Source organism: Drosophila miranda, chromosome 2 (assembly GCF_003369915.1).
Source record: "Drosophila miranda strain MSH22 chromosome 2, D.miranda_PacBio2.1, whole genome shotgun sequence".
Lineage (NCBI taxonomy): Eukaryota > Metazoa > Arthropoda > Insecta > Diptera > Drosophilidae > Drosophila > Drosophila miranda.
Genome location: NC_046675.1, coordinates 3563752 through 3588773, shown reverse-complemented (window position 1 = coordinate 3588773; position 25022 = coordinate 3563752). Strand labels below are relative to the sequence as shown.

Below are 25022 nucleotides of genomic sequence, written 5' to 3'. Positions count from 1 at the left end.
TGCTGCTGCGGCGGAAATGTTTCACAGAGATTAGCACAACATGTCAGCATTTTGATTTACCTGCATGCCACGAGATTTGCCTTGCCCCAACCCCAATCCCAAGGAACATTCAACCCCCCGCGCTAAGCTCTTCCCGTGAGAGGATGAGGAGGCTCATGCTCCTGCTACTCCTCATCGAATCAGTATCGGTATCGGTATCGTTATCTCGGTATCATTAGCCAAGTTTATGTTTGCTTCTCCATTTCCAATGCAAATTGAAACGACTGTGATGCTGCGAGGGAGCGGCAAGGGCTCAGCACCAATTGATTCTTGAGCGGATTATCCAGGCAGAGATATGTACCGGTATGCACCAGCTGTGTGCCCCGTCGCAGCCAGCGTTGTGCCTTCATCTTGTTTTGTTGCCTGCTGCAGGGCTTCATGGTGAGTCGAGGTGGCATTGAGCCCCTCTCCACGCCGAGGCATCGTTCCGTTGCAGTGCTCAGCTGTCCGCTTTTGCGAAGGAGTCTCCACTGCGTGATGTCGTTGAGGTAGCAGCTGTCCAGGATCACTTCCAGCTGGGACACATTGTCCGTGCGTCTGGCATGCAGACAGCGATAGCCATTCTTCAGAGTGCCCATCGCCGAGAGCTCGTTAAAGTGCGCCCTGATATGAAGGATTCTTTTGATGAAGAGTCACGAATACCGAATATCTGTCTGCAAACAACTCACTTTAGTTCGGGGCTCACATGCCGCAGATACCAATCGAAGCGATGACACCGGAGCTCCAGCTTCAGCTGTCGGAGCAGGTCCTCGTCCTGGTTGGTGTGAAACAATGGAATCTGCCTGGCCGCCGGCTTGAGTACGTAGAACATATTTTTGTACTCGTCCAGCCAGGAGTCGGCTATGATTTTTGAATTGCTGCGGGACAAGGAAGAGGAAGAGGGAATGGGCGATTCAATCAGCATGCGATAGGAATGTTCATATTAAACGGATGCTGCGATGAAATAAATTGAAAAATACCAATCGTCGGTGCGCTCATTTCACACCTAAACCCCAATCCAATAACCCCACAACCTACTGTAGATAGGTGGCATGGGCGGTGCTCGATTCGTGGTTAAACTGCGGCGGGAAGTCGAAGGCATGTCGAGGGCGAAAGATGTGTCCGATTCGACTGCAGGGCACGATCTCAATTTGTCCACCGCAAAGCCACAATTTAATGGCCAGCTCGATGGATTCGCCGCCCCAGATCTGCAAGAGAGACAAAAAGCCAGCTAGCTAGAGAGGAATTGTTGTGGCTGCAAGCGTCACTCAGGGTCACTCAGGGTGGAGCAGTGGAGCTGAGCACTCTGCCATGCTGTCTTGCTGCCATGGCCTGACATTAGCAATTAGCGCAGTTGCCACAAGTTAATTAGGTCTGCGCCCTCAACCCTTGCCTCGAGCTCACCTTCAAGTTTGGGTTGAAGCACCGCAGCTTAAGGAACCAGTCGCGTGAGATCATCAGCACGCCCCCGGAAAAGGCTGGACTCTTGAACGGCTGCTCTGGGGCCTCCTTCGCGGAGAGCTCGCGCTTCAGCCAGTGGAAGTGCAGGTTCCAGTCGAAGCCACCCTTGACCATGTCGTTGCCACTACTGTAGCTCAAGGTTGCGGGGTCAATGTGGTCAAGCAACGGGCTGACCGCCAGCGTCGCGTTCAGCGACAGTCGATCCAGCAGAGGCTCCAGCCAGTCCTCGTTGACCTCGCAATGACTGTCCAGAAAGAGGAGGTAATGGCCGCTGGCCGCCTCGGCTCCCCTATTGCGGGACCAAATCATGCCCTGGCGCTGCAAATTACGAAGGAATATGAACGTCAGGCGACCCCGGGTGGCATACATTTTTTCCATCAGCTTCTGGAGCTCCTCCAGCAGAGAAACTGAAATGGAAGAGTGGAGGAATACTCGTATTCACAGATTCGATTGAAGACGTTCTGGGAAGACGTACCATCCTGACTGGCATCATCTATGAGGATAAGCTCGTGGAGATAGTCCTCCGGCGTGCGACTAACTAGGGATATGATCGTTCTCAGAAGCATGGAACGGGCTTCGTTGTAGAAACTGATTACCACGCTCACATTGGCACGAGAGGAGTGTGGCAGGTTGTAGGTGCGTTTGGAATCACAGCTGTCCAGGGGAAAATAAAGATGTGAATACTCTGGAGACCCCCAGGCATCCAATACTCACCTTTCGTGTCGAGTTCTGGGCAGGCTTCGTATTGCCCCCACTGTATCACTCAGCTGGAGATTGTACTGGTAATTCGCCCCCGGTTGTTTGGGTGTGTGCGAAATGAACTCTCGCCATCCGAACAGACGATTCTCTTTGCCAATACCTCGATGTAGTAGCAGCTAAGAGAAAGCAACATTGTAAATTAGACCAAAATATATCCCATATAAAGTCTACTCACTCTGCCAGTGATGGTATCCTCGAGGACCCCATTCTGCAGGAAAACTATGAGAAACACAAACTGACAGATCACAAAGCACAAGGCACAGATCATGCACACTTGCAGCCGGTGATGGGGTATGCAGCCGGACATGGCCTATATGGAGAACTAAAGCGACAACACATCGCGCCGCAAACGGCCCCGTCACCACTCGACGCGGAAATCAGACCGAAACTAAACCGTGTACAATTGGGCTCTCACGGTTCGCCTCCAATGAAGTTCCACTGCCTCTGGCACCGCTTTCTCGTTGAGCTTCCAATGTCTTCACATGTGTAGTTTTCTGTTGTGTTCTTTTCTGTTGTATTTTTCGATAGCACTGATTATGTCGTCACATGCAGAGAGTTGAGCGATTGTATCGAACGGCACATTCGTGACCTGCTCTTCCCCCCACCCCCACCCCACACAGTCGTATCGACCGTGTTCTGTCACACTTGTCATTGATAAATGCTCGATAAGTTTGTCAAATATTTGTGTGCAGCTCGCAAGGTGTTAATTGCAGCACACGGCAACAATCTATTACCCATGGGCTGTCATGTCCATGGATGGGGGTAGACAGGGGGATTGCCAGGGCGCTTCAGACACCTCAGCAAACGCATGTTACCGATAGCCATTGGCATTAGTTTCCATCAAACATTAACAGGTTTTTTTTTATCCAAGTGATAAACGAACTGCGAGTGAATGATATTGATACATGTATGAGCAAAATTTGTCCGCGCAGGGTACGTGCGGGATAAAAGGTATATTCGGCTACTAAATACTAGATCAAATTTAATTCAAATTTTTCTGCATCTAAAATCGATTAAAACTTGACCTTGAGCCTTGTTAAGCTCTTTAATTACAACGCAAACGATTCGTAATAGTATGATCCGCTTCGAATCGAGACTTGTGTGGATACAGCTGTACAGATCTGTTTCCAGGCCGAGCGGAACAATTTTAAAGTGACACTGCGACAAATAAGTTCTCCAATAATTGTAAGAGGATGTCATTACCTAAACCAAATGTAAAAGAAACAGTATTTATCACCATTTGTTCCTTATACACCAATAAATGGTATGCCGATTTCCAGTCGACATATCATCTAACTCAGTAATTTTCAAATGATGGTGTGAGCATAAAAGTCAAAAATGTTGACGAACATTAATGCTAATGGACTCTTCAAGGGTATATTTAGGCAGGGACTGAGAGGCAGAGGAAACACCTCTCATTTGATTACATTATTTTTGCATTATAATTGCATTATTTGCCCTCTTCCTGGAATAAATGTATGTATGAATATTTTGCAATTCATATTTTGCTGGGCAAAAATTAATCGACTGTAATGATTTGCGCTATTTTCCCAGATCCACCTTCACCAAACTGCCCACCCATTAGCGTTCTGATTTGTTTTATGTGCCTTTCATGAAAGTAATTGCTGTTGATTCGAATGCGGAACATAATAATGTGATAGACCTGCAAATATACATAGAGTACAGACTATAGACTGTTCCGTGGCAATCAGTTTATGGCAAATAAATTGATGCATCGAGGATTAATATGGAGATGGAGGCTGTACACCCAAAGAGAAGTCAGTGTCAGATCGGAGTGAATTAAATTGGCTACCAAATGGCCAGCACTTTCATTGAGTTGAGATTCAGTGGTCAGGGCTCAATGGTCGCCGGGCAGTGACTGAACCCGTCGTTGCCTCTGACTCCACCACTCGCGCATATTGGCATTCCCTTTTTATGGCCTTTTGCTGCTGCCATAAATATTTCAAAGCCCAACGTCGCTTTGGTTGCCATGCACACAGCACAGCACAGAGCACAAAGAGGAGAAAAGGCAATGGTAACAACTGCTATCCACACACTAGACCATTGTCCATATTGGTCAGTGTCTGTCCGTGCTCCGTGCTCCTTGCTCCGTGCTCCGTTGTTTGTTCCTTTTCTGACCCTCTCGGGCTATCCTTTTGCGGGTGTGCTCTCGCTCTGATGTGATTTTATTTAAAATTGTTAGGCAAAGCGGAAGTAACTCATTCAGTTAGCAACAAAATCAGGCGCCCTGTTTTGTGCCCCTACCCTGCCTCCATTCTTCCCCCATCCTGCTCGGCTAAATTGGAGTGTGACTTCCGCATTGCATTAGGGCTATACTTAGTTGTTAGTGCTGTAGCTGTAGCTGTGGCTGTAACTATAGCTGGAGCTGTGGCTGCCGTCCAGTTGCTGATTGACTTACGTGCCTCTCGTTTTCCTCTCCGTTTTCGGTTTGCCGTGGTAGATTTTTTGCCCAGTTTTTACGTGCAGCGGAAATGCATTTTTCCAGTCACGTTTCCTCGGGCCCAGACAGACGCCGGGCCAGAGCTCCAGCTGCTGTTGTTGGAGCTCATCCAACCCACGCCTGCAGTGGCTGCAGGTAAGACATACACCTCCACTGAGTGGAAACGACATTCAAAGATTCTTTTGTTTTCGGTTGCCTGGCAGGGGAATTTATTAAGCCGGGCGTGATCTATGCTCTCTGGCTGTGTGAACTAAAGTGCCTTGTAATGGAGGTGGATCTTCCTTCCGCAGCCGTCTGCCTAATTGTATGCCAGGTCGCGTATGCAGCTTAGCAATTAATGGAGGCAGACGAGCCAATTCAAGGGCTCCCAGGGAGACAAAATTCGATATTCAATATGTTTTCAATTTGCCGTTTTTCTCGTCCTTTGGTTTTTTTTTCTGTTGCCTTGCCGTTGGTCGTATCAAAGGCAATCGCAAAAGCCGTAAAACAAATAAAAATAAAACGAAATTATGCCAATAAATGAATTATAAGGCACACGCACAGCGCTCCACACTCCACGCTCCACGCACTACGCACCACGAGGCGTATACGCAACGCTAGTCAAAGAAGCGGGGCGACAATGCCTAAGTGGCATGTAAATGCCTGCCAGAGTCTATATATGCGTGTGTAGCAGCGCGGGTGTGTGGCCATGATTATTATATGGCCACTCACACATATGCGTGTTTCTGTGTGCGTTATGATAATGTTAACAGCCTCCGACAGAGGCACAGGAACAGGAACAGGCTCACTGGCACTGCCTCTGGCTCAGGCTTCTAAAATTTTATTAGCAAGCGGCTTATGGAACTTTGAAAATAATAACACAAGCATCCCAAAACCAGCAACAGCGAGAGAGAGTGCCCCTCTCCCCACCTCTCCCAGTCCCACTCTGTCTTACTCTCTCGCTTTCACTCTCTCTCTCTTGGTGGCCATAAAGAATATTGAGGAAATTGCTTTCTTTGCACTCGAAATGTTCCACAGACCCAGACCCAGAGCCGGCCAGAGTCTGCCGCTTAGCAGGGTGCACTCATTTCGAAATTGTTGCGTATTATCGTAAAATTTTACGCACACTCAGCCAACCCACACACACACTCACAGACTCTCACGCTCACACGCGTTCCAAGGACGTGCGCACACATACAAATGCGTTCTGTGGGTAACAGTTTTTCCCGCTTTTCTTTTGTTTTCGGCTCTCTTTTTTTTCATTTTGCAGACGACCGCATTTTTCTTACCAAATATTTCCATATCCGGCTGCAGTTCCATGTGTGTGCGAGCCGTGCGTTTGTGTTGGTTAAAAATATTTACAAAAACAAAACAAAAGATTGCGATTTGTTTATTGTGCCGCCATTTTATGAACTGTGGTCGCGCTCTTGAATTATTTAGTTTAATTTAACAAAGTGCTCTTGCCATAAAGTGATATGTGGCTAATTCGCCCGGGCCTCCGTCTCCCCAGTCCACAAAATTTAGGGGAGAAACATTCGTTTCAGCATGAAAAAAGCCTAGAAAGGAAGACTTACTTTGGGGGTCGAGGCTTTAGATTCCCTGAACAATCGCCGTTCGTTTCTATTCCAGGTCTCTCATATAGTGAATCGAAAAAGTCGTCCTTCTGGTCCAAGCCACGACACCCTCTTTGAGTGTACAAAAAGAAGAAACGTGCACATGGATGGAAATATAATTTCAATGATTTTCCATTTCGATTTTAGTAGTGGAGACGGAAGGTAGATGGCCAAAGCGAAAAACCATTTTAATGATGTTTACACAGCTCCCATGCACCTGTCAACATCTCCCACTCCCCTCTTCTCTCTCTCTCTCTCTGTCACTGTACATGTATATGTCTGCCTCTCTTGCAAACCCACTAAGCCCCACCGTCTGTCGCTGCCTGTGTAACATTTTGCGCTTTATTGCGATTGACTAGAACTTTTCACTATGCCCGACGGAGTACTTTAGTTGATGACATTATCGCTGCAATACAAAAGGTTTTTTCCTGCTGCCACTTCATTTCTGTGTCCTGTGTTTGTCAAGTTTTTCTTTTATTTTTCTTCTTTTTGTTGGGGGGCCTTGGTTTTCTCAATGAAGCTGGGAAGGAATCCCCTGTCTGTGCCTGTGCCTAAGCGTCTGCGCGTTTAATGCTTCTTTTGGGGAACTTTGATTCGACGGCGCGCGGCTGTAGCAATTTTTCATTAATTTGATTGAACATCAGCCGAGCAGGCGAAACGGAAATGAGGCAGCACAATTTAATGTCATATTTTCATTTGATCTTCAGGAACTTGAACTTGGTTTGGGGAATCGGAATCATTTACAAAAACGAGGCAACGACCCCTCATGAAAGCCAAATAAATTGGAATGCTCTAAACATGAAGCTCATTGATACACAAACTTGCATCATGTAATGCCATAGAAGCCATGTGCTAAGAATCATTTCAATTTATTAAACTTATATATGCATTGAAATGATTAGAATATCTCTTTATCGATTCCCGAAAGTCTAACCGAATTCAGCTTCTCGCTAATAAACCGCTTCTGATCGAGCAGCCGCACATAGACATCGGCAATGCTGGCCTTCGGACAGTTGTGCCCCAGAATATTCATGCCACAGAAGCTGTCCTCATGGACATAGGGCAGGCCAAAGCTACGCACACATTTCTTGGAAGTCTGGGTATTGACAATGCAACTGGTGTAGTTCTTGATGACAAGGCCGTTGGTATCCTGGACCTTGCCCTTGCATTCATCATCCATTAACTGGGCGACTCGACTTTTCCTTAGGTGGGTCTTGCGGCTATTCCACGCCCACAACTGGACGGGATCCGTCGACTTGACGTGCTGTGGGCATATTGGCGGTGGTTTCGAGAACTGGTCCGTGAGCTCCGCTCCCAGCTTGATGAGAGTAAGCAGCTGCTCAGCCTCTTTCATCGTGTAGTCACTTGCCGGACGGTTGCTTGTCGCATTATGGCTAGATCCATCTAACAGTTTTATGGATATTGAAGGTAACGGAGCGTCCAAGAGGCAGGTGCTGACCGTGAGCACCTCGTTCTTGTTGACAAGGATCCCATTGCAGACAACCTTCCCACCGGCTATTATTCGCACCACATAGTCATCGAGCGAAGCATTTTCATGGTCTGCCTCCACGGTGGTCGATCTGTGTACATGCTCGAAGCCATAATGTCCTTTACTGTAGCCGAAGTGGGGCATCCAATCCTTCCCGTGGTAATTAAGAACGTGTTTCTTCCTATTGCCCACTTTTACTATTTTGTCAGACTTGCATACTATGATCAAGGCATTGACCAGGAGGAGCACCTTCCAACTCAACATCGCTGCACTCTTTATCTGCATCTGCTGGGCAATAATAGAAATACTTTTCACTAGTTACGAGACCAGACCAGATTGAAATGAACAATTGATTCGCTTTGCTTTACATCAAGGGGTCTAGAACGAAAGAGCCAAATGTTTCCAAGGTAAAAACCCTACCAAAGTAAAAACTCTACCACTGAATACCCATTAGAGTATATTTGTACCCACTTTGGGCTCAGATTATATCCTTTTCCAAGTCGGCGTCAACAATGAACTTCATTTTTTCGCCCACAAAGTCTGCTGAATTGAAGACAATGTCATACACGTCGACCCCAAGGGGCCGGGGACAGTTGTGACCCATAACATTGATGCCACAGATCATGCCATTATAGATCAGCGGATTGCCATAGGTTTTCTGGCACTTGGACGAGTGCTTGGTGTTCTTTATGCAGATCATGGTGTCGCGGATCACGTTGCCGCCGGGATCATCCATGACCTTCCGGCATTCGGCCAAGGGCAGGACCTCAGTGGTCTGCGTGTGGATGGTGCGCCGGGTGCGTATGTAGGTGGTCAGCTGCACGACGAAGCGGGGCTGCAGCGTGGTGTCGCACAGCTGGGCCGGGCTGAGGGTGACACTTGAGTTGCCGGCAGGATTGCTCAGCTCCAGGACGCTCAAACTCGTCTCACTATCTACATTGAAAAACTCGCTGGAGTTCTTTTGGATTATTGGCATCACCTCGTCCGCGTTGTGAAAGGTCTTGGCAGTGAGATCCTGTACCTTCACATCGACGAAGCAGGTGGTCGCCGTGGCGATCAGCCTCTCGGTTATGAGGGTGCCCACGCACAGGAACTGTCCATTGTTGTAGATGCGTACGAGCAGCTTGTGCAGTGGCACCGTCATTCCCATTGTACCCAATTTGATCTTGGGCTCCTCGGATGTGCCAAATACCGGCGTAGCCTTCACCTTCGGATAAAAAGGAATTATGGGCTTGTAGTCGTCCTGTACCCGGTGAGTATGCTGGGGTGCATATTTGTAGAACAGAGAGCGGTGGAAGTGGTACGTGGGCTTCTTTGTCTTTGACCACACCGTCAGGACAGCGATCATCAGCAGAAATTGCAGCAGCAAGAATCGGGACATTGCCATGGCCTGACGAGTGTCCAATAACTGGTACAAAAACGATGGTCTCTCCCCCTGTTTGTCTAACCAATCACTTGGACACGCTTTTATTCGTTTAGTAATGCTTGATTAACTTTTTTATAGCAATCAACCAAATATTCATAGCTGCTCCTCCTGAATGGCCAGGGCAATAGCCGAAAGGGTTGTCGTCTGGACAGACTCATTGAAGGGACCCGTGCCCGTGAAGGCCCTCAGTGCATCCGTGGCCAGCTGGATGAACTTGATGGTGTGCTTGATGGGGAAGTATATGTCCATGGTGTCGGTGTCCTCCACCTCATCGCAGTTCTCGCCAAAGATGTTGATGGCGGCCAGCTGATTTTCTATGATCAGGGGATCCCCGGGTCGGCTGCTGCAGGCCGTATTTAGATTGTGCTTCAGATTGCTCACACAGTAGTATTCTGGCTCCATGATGAATTCGTTCAAGCCCATCATCTCGTAGGTGGTCTTGCAGCGATCCATATCCACCACCTTGGTGTCGTAGAGTGTGATTTCGTACTCGCTGGGATCCAGGAAGGCCATTTTGACGCGGTCTCCCGCTTTGGGTATTCCACGGTAGAGCTTGATATACTTATATGTATCGCGGGGCAACTTCTTCGCCAGGGAGATCAAGGCGATGTCGTTTGAGGTGCCGTTTTCCTTGTGGCCGGGCATGTAAAAGGCGTTCACCGCGTGAGGCGTCGTCGTGGTTGCTTGCCCAATGTCCACGCCTGTCAGAACGTACATATATCTGGCCTTGTACTCGCGCACCGGCTCCGTCGTTGGGGGCATGAAGCAGCGTGCCGAAGTGATGATCATTCGGCGCGATATCAATGCCCCGGGACAGAACACCGTACCTTTGTAGTAGATGTGCATGTAGTAGGTTTTGTCCACACTCGCATCAAATTCGGCTGTCCTCTCTACTGTCCTCTCCTGCTTATCGCGCGCCTCCAGGGCCTCGCGATTGTAGTCCACATGATTCGCTTTGCTGTGACTAGGATTGTAGTAGACGGGTCGGTGGTAGTTCTCCTTATACTGCTTCAACCTTGTGGCATTGATTTGCAGGCATTGCAGGCCCAGTAGCAGCAACAGGTAAATGCTTTTACACCACATGTCCGACCAAGATTGATATGCTTTCAGCGCTGCAGATCTCCGGCCGCATGCCATCAGCCATCAGGCATGGATAAAGAGATTTGTGGAACTAACAAAATTAGTTTCAATGGCAACGGGGGGGGGGAATACTGATGCGGAAGCAGCACCAGCAGCAATATTAATTAAAATCTTTGTTGAAAGCCATGTCTCGCCTCTGGCAACTCGTTTCTTTTCCTTTTTTGAAGTCTGGCATTGTTGTGGCATTTGCATTTTTTCAAGCATTCTTTGGGCGCCGTAAGGACAAAGAACATCGATGGTCGTCATTCCATATATCACAAATTGTAGCTGCACATTGAATTATAAGCCAGGCATCAATGGCTGTCATTTAACTCTTGCCTTTTGCAGACATCCTGGATCCTGGATCCTGGATCCTGGATTCCGACAGTAGAGGACCGACCGGACATGAAAGGCTTGAAAGGTATACGCAAGATGAGAAAAACCAGGGAAAAAAGCGACCGCCGTAAAACGAAGGACATAGATAATTAATTTGCTTTGATTACAGTTGTCTGGGAATGGGATCGGGGCAAAAACTGATTCGGAGTCTCTGGCTATGAAGTGGACTCGACTGGCAGACGGAAATTGAAGTGTTTCTAATGTATGCGGGGGGTGGAGGGAACGGAGGGAAGGGAAAACGGATGGGCCAAAGGCTTTTCCATCTGGCCGTGACGCCGACAGCAAAAACTGACAGCAGAACCAGCCCGTCGGCGGCGTCAGCGGCAACGAGTGCGTCTAATTGATGGGCATCCAAAGCCAAAGGAGCTTGCTTCCATGCAAATGTGGCTCTGCATTTTCGAGGCCTGCTTCTGCCACTGTCGGTTCGGGTCGGATCGGATCGGGTTCGCTCATCAATTATTTAAAATATGTTACACTTGGCACATAACTTGACTGACAAGCATATGTTCACGGGCCTGCCTGTAAGCCGAGTCAGTGGCCATAATAGCTGGTCATTATGTTTATGGGCTGACGCACGGGAGACACGGCGGAGCAGGAGCCAGCAATGAAACTGGAGTCTGCCCTCGCGCCCACCCACCACACACCTGCCTGACTCGGAAAAAAGGTCTAGGGCCCACACACATGCTGCAGGTCCACTGCCGTCGCTGGCCCCGGTCCTTGGCCTTATCCTTGTCGAAATTTATGCGTACATGCCCGGTTGAAAAACGTGGCCGACGACAACCCCTCCTCGGGTCATTTATTATTAGCTGTAAAATGCGTGCCGGCCCCTGTTTTGGCACCGACTTTAGTTTGGACTTTAGTGCTCCTGAGAGCCGAGAGCCCCCCCTAATAAATAATCTCCATTTGCAGAGCAGAGAGTCGAGGACACACAGAGGTGTGAAATCTAAAACGAAACCTACTGATAGGGATGGCTTTGCAGACTGTTTGTTTCTCTCTCCTTAAGTAGCTGAAAATACAGTCTATGATGCCCCAGTCCAAGGGCTCATCCATGGGAGGGCTTACTGTTCGTAACTGTTTTATTCTGATGCTGTCGACGGCAAATTAAATGTCACTCACACGCCATGTAAGCCGAGCAAAGATTTTGCAGCTCATTATGCAGCATGACGCAATCAAAAACACAAGCTTTGCCACACGGGGGGCTAGTATGGCGAGTATGCAGTGTGGGATGCTGAGCTTATTTGAATTTACAAGTTTGCCAACGACTAATGGCAAATTCAATTTCGAGCAGAGAGAACGCTTTAAAAGCAATCAAAGGCAGAGCAGTATCAGCAGCAGGAGCTGCTCCATGGCTCCATGGTTCCATGGCTGCATCTCAGGCTCAGATTTGGCTGCAGGGTCAGCTGTGCATTCGTCTTACGGTCTTTGGACATGGACTCGGCAAAGAGTGAGTTGCAATGGACACGAACTGCCGCCGGGTGGAATGTGGCAGGAGCAGCAGCAGCATCAGCAGCAGCGGGAGGAGCATCTAAAGCTTCAGTAGCGGTAGCGGTAGCGTCTTTGATTGCACTGCAGCCTGGCCTCGTGGTGGATGGTGGTGAATCGAGGTGGTGTGTGTTCTTCTCCTGGCTGTCTTCTACTCAAGCACAGTTCGTTGCACATTTGAACATACCCTCGGAAAATAAATGCAAATTTAGCCATGGCAAACACACAGCCACAGCCACACATCCGAGCACATTGGCCATAGACATGCGCTGTTCCTTTTGTTGCCGCCGTTGCACATTTCCCGAACGCGTTCGATCCCCTACACTCCACTCCACTCCACTCCAATCCACTCTACTTCAGCTTCACTGCTGTATTCCACTATATTCCGCTTTGGTCTGGTACTGGTCGTCTGCCCTGCTCTTTCAACATATTTGTATAAATTTTCGATTTTCTGCTTCAATAGTCTCCCGGAGTTGTACTGCTGCTCCTCCTCATCCTCCTCTTCCTTCTCTAACCCCTCCTATTTCTCGCTCCTCTTCACTTTGTTTATGTCTCAAGAATTCAATATTTTTTCAAACTATTTCTCCTGTTTTTCTCGCACATGCTTTGTTTTAGCTCTATACATATATATGTATATATGTATATATAGAGTATTACTAGCAGAGGATTGAGTACCGACAAACACACACTTTGTCCGCAGCTGGATTGTCTGGATGCTCCTTTCTTATCTGTGGTGCCGTTGATAATCCTGACGCACCTTTAAGCTGTATATTTTTCTGTGTTCGATTGGCAGACGCCAGGGAAGCTGAATTTACTTTCCATTCTCACATTTTATATGCTCATTAAATTTTATTGCCCAGATATACATAGTTCCAAGTCCCTCATACAACATAGAACTCGTTTGTGTTTTGGCATCTACGTGCTTAAACGCTGCCTGCCTCCCGCTTGCTACTTAATGGCTAATTAGTGGTATAATTTACACCTTAATGACTCTACAACAATGCCCAGGCTGCTCTTTAAGCACGAGGAGAAGGAACAGGCGAAGGAACAGCACCAGCCAAGAAGCCACAAGCCAGAGGCACCCTAGCAACAAGGAGCTAGCTATCTGCTCGTAGTTTAATCCCAGCACCTTGTATGCCACACCCCCACTCCAGGCTCCCGAGGAGCCTTCAGCCCAGACCGTTCCATGCCTACATTTTATCGTAGAGCTCATATGGATGTGTTTTGCTTTATGTGCAAATCAGCGTCCATTAATAAAGACAGCCAGCGAAATGTTACGCATTCGCCGCGTTGCATTAATCACAGCAAACGATATACATGAGAGTATGCCTCTGTGTTTCTATCTGTATATGTGAGAGTTTGGCTCTCTGTGTGTGTGTGTGCGTATGCATGTATTTTGTGCGTAGTCCTGCTCCGGAGCGTGTTAATTTCATCGCAAATGCCTTTTTCAGTATGAAAATTTATGTATGCCATTTTAGACACTTTGATTTATGACCTTAACTCCGAAATGAATCGAGTTTTGTTGGATTATTCCCACCTCCGCTAGACTTTGGCTTTAGATGGTAAGCGAAAATTTCAGGGGTTTAATTTGGTATCCAAAGAGTAGGAGCATATATTCGTTGCAGTAGATCCATCAATTAGTTGAATATCAAAAGGAAGTTTCCATGCATTCAAAAGAATAAAATCTTGTCAATATGCAAACTTAAATGATATTCTTGGCAATTAATCCAACTTTCGCAAGGCGCAAGGTCTTCAACAAGAAAGTTTGGTGGGTTCTCAGACATTTTTGTTATAAAAGATCAACTAAAATTCTTATGCACATTCCTGATCAATATTTTCTCAAAAATTGTGCACTTTCTCTAAACTTCTAGTACCTATAGCATTTACAAGGTTTAGTTTTTATTGTAGATAAATCAATTCAATACCTTTTAAATATTTCACATATTTATATATATTTTTCAGTGGATCAATCAATTATGCCAAAATATATTCAAACATTTTCAGACATTTTGCAATGCATTTTAGATCTTGAAATCTTATGCACATGCAAAATGAAATTCCTTTTCAATATCCCACCCAAAAAAGTAACTATGTATATCTGATTGACTTGCATGCGAGACGAGGCGAGGCAGCAAAATGTTGTCACGCACTGTCAAATACGAAATTATGGAAAATGACACAGCTCGCACAATGAAAACACACCTGACAACCTGCGTGCACCTGGCAATGCCCTCCTCGCCGAGCCGGGGATGAACTGTGGCTCAGAGGAGCACCGTGGGTCGCCGTGCAATTTGCAAATTGCCATAAAGCTTGCAATTGTGTCAAATATTTTAATGCAATAAGAGTCACAGCGTGACAAAATTCACATGGTGAATGGTGAATGGCAGAGGGTGAATGCTGAATGGGTGCATTCAAAGCACTACTCTTTACTCTCCTGGTACCACGCTGCGTCAGCGCTGGGGATGACATCAGCAGTCGCCTGACCAGCTACATGATTGGTGGGCTTTAAAGCCAAGTAGCTATCGCAGAACTTATCGCCTTGGCAATTCCGGCTAACAGATCAATTACGGGGGAGCATAAATCCGTTTGGAACCACAAAATCTAAACGGCAGCCACAAAAATAAAATAAAATCCCCAACCAAAACTAAGGCAACCAGCGGCTGCTGTCGCGACGGGCAATTCAATTTTTTATTTTCTATTTCTTATTTATGGCTCTTCAAAATATATATACATATCCGGCGATATCCCAGGAACGGGGACAATCGGCAAAGCGTTAAAAAACCAGCGAAAATATTACAACATTTTAATAGCGAAAATGAAGATTTATTGCCCACGACGACGACGAGGACGGATGACGGCGCGACGCTGCCAAAATGTGCCGCAAAAAAGTGGAGCGCTACTAAAAAGCGCTCGAAAAAAAGGAGCAGCTGACCAGCAAAATACAGCAACAATCAAACTTGGAAAACTTTCAAGTAGTCGACTAAAGAAATGGATCTTTAATTCAAAAATGTATTCCAATTTAAGCCAAGTGCGGGATGAAATGGATTTTCCTGGTGTTCCAAGTGGTGGAATTTTACTTAAAACCTGGCCATAATAATCAGGTAGATATACCTTTGCTGCCGTAAAATGCCCAGGGTGTCATGAGAAGTGGAAAAAAGTGCAAAGTGTAAAAATCGCTGCCGCGTCACGTCACGTCAGCCGCATGATAGACCAGTCAGGGAGTTGGCCATCGCTTCCCGGTCTCCGGGCTCGGACTCGGACTCGGACAGTGGGCGTGTTCAGCCTCTGTGTCCCTTATCGCCATAGTAGCTGTTGCCCCATTGTATTGTTGCCGCCATGTGGCACAGCCTGTTGTTGTTGCTATGGTCTGTGTCTGAGCCAGCGCACGTCGCACTTTGTTAGCTGCATGCCAAACCCTGCTACCAAGAGCGATCCCAGTAGCGGAGCGGGTGCCCCATTGTTTGCTCGCCCACTAGGCACACACAACTGGGCGTGTCCAATCAAAATATGCAAATGTTTTATCCGTAAAACGTCGCTTTGATGGAATTTCGGCACATTTCGCCAGCTTTCCTCCCAGTTGCTGCCGACTGGCGACTGTCGGCTGCTGCTGCTGCTGCTGTTGTTTGCTTTGGTTTGGCTTGGCTTGGTTTGCCTTGTTTTGGCTGTTTTGAATACCTCTCTTTTTCCGTCTCGCAGTGGCAGTGGCAGTGGCAGTGTGTTGGCCTCCAACAAATTAGCAGTAGTTTGCCGGGCCAGGCGCTAGCTGCCTGCTGCCTGCCGCCTGCCTGCCTGCCACACGTCAATCAGCGAACGGGCCACGTTGCCTGATTTATATGCATAAATTTTCGCGTGCGGTTTGAGCCACGTTTACGACGCTTTAATTTAATGTTGCCAACATTTGCGCGTCATTTTTGGTCAACCGTTTTTCAATAGTCATTCCCGGTAATGGGGGTGTGGCAGGAGCAGGAGCAGGAGCAGATGTGGAAGCTCATTACAGAGGAGCATGATGACAAGGGTGGGGTGGGGCCTTGGTGAATAGCTGCTGCCTCAGTCATAATGAATGGGGGATACTTGGCCGTGCCTTTTGAGGACTACATAAAAAAGACTTGCCATCCGATTACAACTAATTTCGAATAGCAGCTTCTGGCTTTTGAATTGTTAGTCGAATTTGCGGTTTTTGTGTTGATTTCCTGGCACATTCGTGCACATTCGAATTATAGCCCATTGCCCATTGATTGCACTTCCAGGAGCCATAGGACGGCCATAGGACTGTGTACGGTCGCCATGTCCTACCCCTTGGGGGCCTTGGACCAAAAATTGGAACAATGTTTGGGACGGTGCGGCATGGCCATTGTAATTACGAAGTAACTCAATAAACAGTTGTGTGTTTTGCTGTTACTGTTGTACATACATGCAAATTGCAATTAGTTTCTGTGTTGCATTTCGTATTATTATTGAATTTGGACTAATACGCAAATACGAACAACCAACTTCGTGATTATCGTCATATACATCATCATAGCCGTCATAGCCGTCAAACCCGTCATCTGCACTGACCTGTGACTCCGTCAAAGGTGCTCGAAGGTGGTCAAGTTATGGCATATGAAATACCGCCATGGACTTACGCTACAATCGTTTCTTCATGGGCTTACTTAAATACATTATTGATTTGCAAATAGTACGTCGGTAGGCCCTGCCACCAGAACTACCATTATCACCTCATTAAAACTGGTAAGCCCGCCCACGCAGACACACAGACTTCCGTTCTGGCTGAAATGAAATTTATAATGACAGCTACAGCAAACAAACAGACCAACAAACGGCACCCTCCTACAATTATGGCCAAAAGTTGTACGATGCGGCTGAAATATAATCAGTCCTGGCTTCTATGCTGCACATATTATATACCATACCACATATACATACATATATATTTATACATGTGTAAGCACCGATCATGCAGTTCTCACCATAGTATATTTGTTCGTTTGTTTGTTTTAATTAAAATTACACAACCATGTCCGTGTCCGTCTCGGTGTCCGTGTCCCTGTTTCAGTCTTTGTTCTATACCCTGGCATCCCGCTCTCCGTCTGGCTGTCTGTCCGTGTATTTTCCTGCTGTTTTAATGCTTTTTTAGTAAATAATTTATATTCAATTTTCAAATAAATTACAAACAAAAATAGTTAGCAAACAATCTCCAACGACAATGGGCTGCATCACATTCAATTGAGATGCAAAAATAACCATTAAAACACAATGCAATATTTAATGTCGTTAATCTCTGATGATTTGGTTTTTGGAAATATAAACAATTGATGTTTGAAGACTTGTAAATAGAGTTGACAGCTTTAACAGCAAGACCATTAAAATGAACGACCATTGTTCACAATTTAGAGACCACACTGAGGGAAAACTGACTACGAATAGAATAGGTACAGTCTCGCAGGTCTGGTTGAAGTATGGGAGAGAGCACCGAACTCCACCCACCGCTTGGCCAAGACTCATTCTGCACTGCTCTTCTCGCACTGCTTTTCTCTCAGTGTTAAAATAAAACAAAAAACGAAAATTTGTGTCTGCTCCATGGGACAGTGGCAGTGGCAGTGGCTGTGTCCGCCGTTGGCTCCATTTGGTGGCTGGCTGAATGCACGGCAGGATTATTATAATTGTGTAAGCCATTTAAGCATGACAAACACACAGTGTCACACACACATTAGCATCCCGGAAAAGTGGAGGGAAAATCCCCGCAAAAGCATTACTTGGGTTAGCCCTGGGCTTCCCCTCACGACTCTCGCTGTGTGAAAATGGGCAGAGTGCAAGTGTGATTGTGATGTGTGGCTGGCTCTGATATTGGATTTCCATGTCTGTGGGTCGCCTCAAACCACCGAAACCACGGGCCAAATAGAACCTCCAACTGAAAATGTTTACAGAGCTTTCAGGTGCAGTGTCCAAGCTGGCGAATTCAAGTGTCAAATTAGCAAAACTTGGCCCGCACTTAAATATTAACTCTTACTTAAAAATGTACACAATCCGCCTGGTTACCAATTAAACTAAAGTGTTGCGTTTTTGCCAAGCACCGGGCAGTGAGCAGTGAGCTCCGAGCTCAATCCTTGGCCGCAGCATGCACAAAACTTCAAACTGCAGCTAGATAAACAGTCCGAGAGCCACGGAACAAGGAATGGATGTTGGCCATCCATCGCCCCATAGCCCACACAGGCGCAAATATTGATAGTCTAACACAAAAGTTTTATGCACTAAAAGAACGCCTAGGATAGTGGTTGTAGGTGGAGATGGAGATCCCATCTCCCATCACCCATTTCCCAGTTCGCAGTTCGCACCAAAGTCAATTTTCACCCAAGTCGACGTTAGTTGAAAAGTTAGCAACACAAAGTGCCGAGGCAGAGGAGGAAAAAAACCACCAGGAGCAGCAGGAGCTGAAAAAGAAAATGAAAGCCGAAACGAAACGTAAATTTTTATCTGTGCGCGGTGCAGTGCAAAAAGGTTTCGAGTGCAAAATAAAGTTACTTTGGCAATGCGATGCATCAAACCGCAAAACAAGATAATTTCAACGGTAAATAAATCACAGCCACGAGTGGTGCAGGGCGGTTAAGGTGGGTATACTCGTAGTGTTCCACAGGATAGTGTTAAGGGGGTAGGTACACCCCCCCCTCTAAATGGTTCAGTGCCCTACCTCTTTCGAGGCAAGGCGAGGCCAGTCGGTGAGTCGGCACAAGTATGCACTACTGCGCTCTACTCCCCGAAGTGAAACAACTGAAAAGTTTCAGGGAGAATGGCAGGCAAATCCAGACCCAAATCATTCCATTACCCCCGGAGGCAACGGCAACACGCGCATGTTTCGCAAAAAGCTGATTAGTTGCCATTGTGGCACCGGCAACATTGTGTTGCATTTGCATTCCAGGAGAAGATCCCGAGCTCCCAGTAGGGAGCGGTCCCTGAATGTGGCCTAGGTGTTGGTAATGCCTGCATATTCAGGGCACGTCAGAGGGATGGACGGGACTACATTTCTGCACTCTATACCAGTTGTGCCTGTGCCTGAGGCTGGCTTAAATGGAACTACAGATTGCTTATTGCAAAGAAAACAGCGATTTTTATCGAATATTTAATGTAAAGATCGTAATAAACTATCGAAAAAAATCAAGAAAATCATGCTTAATTTTGTCGTCGTTGCAGCCTGCTAATTTGTGCCATCTCTGATCAGAGAAACTTTGATTTAACTTCAGTTCAAATCGAAAATGTCCGCAGGCCGCCCACTAAACGCCCCAACCGTTTAATCCGATTAACTATGTCACGCGCGGACCTAAGCTGCTTAAATTGCGAATCGCCATTCTCATTGAATATTAACCAAAGGTGACCGGGACTGATTATTATCTGTAAAGTTTGCAGTTAGTGGGGTATTATGCAGGTCCGAGGAAAAACTGAGCCACTGGCTGAGGCTAAGCACTTGAGTGGAAGCAATGCCCTGTGGCACCGAGAAGTGCCGGCCTGGCAGGGCAATAAATAAAATGGCCTTGCCACCGAAGGTGTGTGTCACACCCACAACCAAAGCCAGCCCACTCACATGAAATTGCAACTGCAGCAGTGGCAGTGGCAGTGGCAGTGGCAGCTTAAGCCAAAGTTGAACTTTAAGTAGATGCCACCTTAAGTCCGCTGCAGCTGCTGCACAAAACGGAGAAGCGTAGCATATTACTCGTAGTCTATATAGACTCTCGACTCCGACCCAGCCCCTGCTCTGCCCTGCCCTGCCCTGTCCCAAAAAAAAAGCAAGCAAAACTTTTCCATTATTTTTATCTGCTTCACATTTTCAAGTAGCAAAAACTTTGATGCTGTATGCAAAAATGAAATCCGAAAAACAAGACCAAAAATTAAGTAACATTCTCTCTTTTTTTTGTGCACATGCAAAGCCAAAGCTGATTTTCATATAGCCCTGGCTAAGACCCATCTCTGCTGCTCCCCAACCGTTATTGCTGTTGGCCGGGCCAATTCAAGGCCCCCTCGGGCTGGTGTCTTTGGCATTTTATTTAGTTTGTTATTTGTCCATACTTAAGTGTGTCGCCCCCGCCCTCGCCCTGGTTCTGGTCCTGTATTGGTTTTATTTGAAAAACTTGTCGTATGTCGTCCTCGAATCGAAGAAGCCAGTCAGCGATGCCCAAGACAATAACCAAGACACAGATACACACAAACACACTTACACTGATTTCTGGTGCCCATCCTTGGGGGCTGTCTCCGCATCCTCCTACTCCTCCTCCTCCTCGGTTCGATCCGTGTAAGCAAAGTAAGTTGTTGAGTAGATTACGTTTTTGTTACGTTCGCCTGCCATTGTCTTTAAGTTTTTGCTGTCTTTTATGGGCGAGCAGGAGGAGCAGGTCCTCAGGTCCCCAGGTCCCCAGTGACCCTGTAAACTTCAAATTGCTACAAGTGACAAGCCATGGTCCTTTTCACTACCATATCCCACCTCTCCCTCTCTCTATCTCTCGGCAGGACAATGGTCAGGTGAGTGTGTGTGCGAGTCTACAATCCCACAAAGAAATTCACAGATAAACAAATCCCAGCCATGTCTTGAGTAATTTAACAACTTGCTTTCAAGCTTTTGTGGGTTGACAATGACACGGTTGCCTCTGTTTTGGCCTTCACTTTCTACGGCAAACGATACCTATTGTTTGGGAAAACCTGATCTGTTAGATCTGTCAAATCCGAAGGTAAATAGTGTTTCCATTGATTCAAGAAGATTGCTTTGTGGACGTGCGTAGTCCATCAGACCATTAGAAGATCATCTAAATGAGGTCTCCATCTAGTACTCCTCTGTCCAACTCTCTCTCCCTCTAGCATATGGGTTTTCTGGTCTGTTGCACTCATCGCAAATATTATGTGGGTTTTTCCCCGTTGCAAAATGAGGGACCTTAATCCCTTGGGGCGTGCACAGGCCGTGCCCTGCCTAAACCATATTTTATGCCACAGTCATGTAAGTACATAATTCAACAAAATGTTAATTTAATTAAATTATGAATATGAAATTTTTGGTGGCTGCCTGGCAGTGCCCTGCCCTGCCCTGCCCTGCCCTGCCCTGCCCTGCCCTGCCCTGCCATGCCGAACCTTGCAGCAGGACCAAAGAACAGGACCATATTTTGAATGGCACCAAAAACTCAACGCGCTTCGACTAAACAAATTCATTTATATTTCGCACACGGTGTATGGCTGGATACGCTCTCTGTCCCCTCCCCCCCTCTTTATATGGCATTTCCGAATATGCAAACACACAAACATGAACTCAATAACCGAGCCGTGCGATATGCTATGCCATACAAAATGTTTCCCACAGCCGCATGTGGCAAAGGCAACCATGACCAGCAGGAGCAGGAACAGCAGCCAGTGCCGGAGCCAGTACCAGTGCCACATGTTGATTTTTCAAACTGAAATTATATAATGCAATGCATGGTAAACAAGCCGCGGCACACATACACACATGGCTGCATAAATAAACTGGAACTAGAGCTGGAACCGAAAATTCGAAGAAAACAACATCATTAAAGTAGTAGTCTCTGGTCTGGGCACGGCTCATGGCAATACAGTCGTCGACCAGTAAACAAACCCACAAACCGAGACCCCAAAAATATATATTGAGGGAGTCCCACGGAGAGAGAGAGAGAGAGAGGGAGAGGGAACGCACTGGCTAATAGCCGGGGAAATCCGAAATTACTAAAAACCAAATGTACAGCCGCATTATAAACATGCAGCGAGGCAACTACTAAAAATAATGAGCCAGCTGACTGAGTGTTTGGTCAGCACAGCGGGTGCTCCCTACCCTACCTACCTCCTGGTTTCAGTCCCTGATCCAGTGTTCAGAATTAATGAAATTTTAGATTGAAAAATGCGAAATTCACTTGAAATTTGGATAGCGTGGCAGGAAAATGTTGGAATAAAATCAGCAGCAGCGGAGAGGAGTTACCATGGAATTGAGTTGCTGAGCCAGGCCAAAAGCAATCGGTGCGAAATCTGCGTGGCCAGCACAAAAGCGAAAACACCCAGAGACCAAAAGACCAAAAGACTGAAAGGACCTATCATAAATTCAATTTTTTTATGTGGCAACTAAGACAAAATGCCAAGAGTTGACATTAAGCAGCAAGATGACGACGACTGCTCGGACTCGGACTCAGACTCGGAAGCCTTCTGCTCCTGCGACTGCTCCTCCAACTGCAATGACAGCGATGACGACAAGTGGGAGAGGACCATCAAGTGAAATGCAACCGAGTCTTCAGATTCAATGCGCGTGACAGAAACCACAGGGCTGTCAGCAGGCAGCTCCTCCACCGCTACATCCTTGCGTTGGGGATGGCGATGGCGATGGCCATTACCAGGCGGCAGTCGCAGTCATTCTCCTTTGATATGGAACTCTGGTCGGGTTGGGGTTGGGCTTGGGGTTGACAACTGCTGTATCTGTAGCTGTAGCTCTAGCTGTAACTGTATATGGCAGCGTCCTTATTGTGGGCTCGCTACCTCCTCAGTGGCTCCTACCGCTCCTCCACTGTGCATTTGTAACAGAGCTTTTCGTAAATTGATCCAATTTATGCTTATTTTATGGCAAATTACGAGTGAAGTTGCCCAGGGACTACCGACACCGCCGGGACTCTTGGTGAAGCGACCGACTGCCTGCCTGCCTGCCTGATTAAAGCAGTCCGTAAAATATCCATATCGTCAGCTAAATGTTGTCATATTAATGCAAAATTGAAGCTATTCTGCTGTGCATCGATTTCCCAATGAATTCACTTTTAAAAACTGCAAGAGACAGCGACCTCTGAGGCTATGCATATATTCAGCGCGAAATGAACTAAACCAAACTCCTAAAAATATAAATAAAAATCTCTGGCCAATATATGTATATTCTAGAATTCAATAACTCTCAGAACTGACAGCGTACATCATGTTTTATTGGAAAAAATCCAATGGATATGCAGCTGCCACAGCCAAGCTTGAAAATTATTCAAAGAATCAGAAGTTTATGCCACGATTGTAGGGTTTCCGTGCTGCACCATTGAGGGTGATGGAATCCGTATATATACCCCATCGATTCCAGCAGCCACTCGAGTCGTCGTCAGGCGTCAACTGCTGATTGTTCAGCTACTTTTATCCACACACACAATTTGCCTGCTAACTTCTTTTTATTGGCTTCTAAATGCATCGCTAAATCCTTTGTGCAAATTGCCATATTGTTGGCAGCTGCCTTTTGCATTGCTCCATGGTATGTCCTTGCTTGTTGCATTGTTTTCGTATAATAAAATTAAACTTATGCACTCTCTCTTTCTCATTCACTGGGGTGATGTTTTCCAGCCCCACATACCCCACAGCCCCTCTCACCCCTTGGGGGGCTCACTGGCGTGAGCATTTGTTAAGTGGCAAAAGATTGAAATGAAGGCAAACACATGTGCACTCCGAGAAAATAGAAACCAATTTATCTGTCAATGGAGAAAATGATGATGGAGGTTGCATGTATTCCATTAAAAAAAGGTTTAAATATTTAAAGAGACGATCGTATTTTTTAACTAAAAAATCATCGAAGGGGTCATTCAAGAATCATCTTCTTTCCAATCCAGGTAAAATCCATTAATTATAATTATACGTATTTCAACTGTAAAACCATCCCTTTGATCTTCAAGAACTATTGCTCTTTTTCTCAGTGTACATATTCGTGTGGAAGCTGACGTGCAGATTATAGGTTGTCCGTACGTATACGTTTGTCCGAGGGTGTGTAAGTGAAATGAAATGGAACGAATTGGTTGGAAAAGGGGTCCTGGCCACTTGGCAATGGGTTCTGGGCGGCAGGGGGTGATGGGGATGCATGGGGCTTTCCGAATGCAAGATAAAGTTAAAAGGGGCGCCAACGCAATTTGCTTGGGGTCAGAGCTTTACTGCAATTTCGTTGATAACTTATGCCATTCAACAAATGAAGTTGACATGCCCCATCTCCCATGCATCCATCCCATCCCCGTCCCCCCCTTTGGCGTGCATTTAATTTGAGAATATAACTTTGACCATATTAAATGGGCCCCCGCTTACACATGACACAGCATCAGCATGTACTTGGTTTACATTTCAGCCACGTGCACTCTGGACCTTCATCTTGGTAAGAGTACTTCCCGTGCTCGTGCTCGTGCTCGTACTTGGACGGCCACCGCCTCCCAATTACCTAATTGAAAGCCAAGTCAACGAGTAAAAGCCTGGCTCTAAGTCTGATTCTGATTCTGAATCATGATCCCGTGCCGACTCTGGTCTCCTCAAGGCTCTCCGTGTGAGTGCATGCTGCATACGATTATAAGTTTCTGTTCGGTTCGGTTCAGTTGTGCTCTCGGCACACAGCACAGACTTTTGCCATTTCAATTTAGTCTTTGACATTCCCGCTCTGTGTTAAATGCAAATTGAAAAATCATCGAACAGCCCTGGCTGGCTGCAGAGGCGAAGCTCGTCCAACAACAGCACTTGGCTGCCGGAAGCGTTTTGCAGCCGCCCCAAACTAATATTGAGGCAGGCGCGCAGCAAACTGTTTCCGTTCAAGGGATGGGGCATGGGGCCACGGCATGGGGGAGCAGCCGTAAGAACTGGAGCAGGAACTGGGAGATTGGAGATGGGCGATGGGATTCCGGAGCAAGTGCCTTGAGCGGCATCAAGCGCCGCAGTTTTTGGCACGCAAGAGCGTACACGGTTTTGGCAGAGTGATGCTCCCTCCCGTTCCTTTTGCTGTTGTTGTTGCCAAAAGTCACTTGTTAAACAGCGGAAACGGAAATGCCAACAGTCGCACAAAGGCAGCACAGG

The 25022-nt window shown here is 46.8% G+C and overlaps 4 protein-coding genes and 2 long non-coding RNA genes across 6 annotated transcripts; 2 read left to right on the top strand and 4 right to left on the bottom strand.

Moving 5' to 3' along the window:
* Positions 1-205: 205 nt before the first annotated feature.
* Positions 206-2837, bottom strand: LOC108157750 (putative polypeptide N-acetylgalactosaminyltransferase 13). The gene is made up of 7 exons (XM_017289931.2): positions 2414-2837; positions 2194-2354; positions 1955-2133; positions 1423-1886; positions 1057-1226; positions 708-896; positions 206-642 (listed from the first exon to the last, which is right to left on the bottom strand). The coding sequence occupies exons 1-7, from the start codon at positions 2543-2545 to the stop codon at positions 225-227; spliced, it is 1713 nt and encodes a 570-aa protein (XP_017145420.1). The 5' UTR covers positions 2546-2837; the 3' UTR covers positions 206-224.
* A 535-nt stretch (positions 2838-3372) lies between these two features.
* Positions 3373-5205, top strand: LOC117187277. The gene is made up of 3 exons (XR_004472019.1): positions 3373-3714; positions 3793-4834; positions 4903-5205. It is a non-coding gene; the product is annotated as an uncharacterized LOC117187277 (long non-coding RNA).
* Positions 5206-7189: 1984 nt separating this feature from the next.
* On the bottom strand, positions 7190-7924 carry LOC108154028. Its single transcript, XM_017284121.1, has one exon. The coding sequence runs from the start codon at positions 7922-7924 to the stop codon at positions 7190-7192; it is 735 nt and encodes a 244-aa protein (XP_017139610.1).
* Positions 7925-8258: 334 nt separating this feature from the next.
* Positions 8259-9161, bottom strand: LOC108154029 (seminase-like). Its single transcript, XM_017284122.1, has one exon. It carries the CDS (start codon positions 9159-9161, stop codon positions 8259-8261), a length of 903 nt encoding a protein of 300 aa, XP_017139611.1.
* A 54-nt stretch (positions 9162-9215) lies between these two features.
* Positions 9216-10316, bottom strand: LOC108157740 (trypsin). Its single transcript, XM_017289918.2, has one exon. The coding sequence runs from the start codon at positions 10287-10289 to the stop codon at positions 9300-9302; it is 990 nt and encodes a 329-aa protein (XP_017145407.1). The 5' UTR covers positions 10290-10316; the 3' UTR covers positions 9216-9299.
* Positions 10317-10469: 153 nt separating this feature from the next.
* Positions 10470-10925, top strand: LOC117187371. Its single transcript, XR_004472071.1, has 3 exons — positions 10470-10609; positions 10674-10746; positions 10831-10925. It is a non-coding gene; the product is annotated as an uncharacterized LOC117187371 (long non-coding RNA).
* Positions 10926-25022: the final 14097 nt, after the last annotated feature.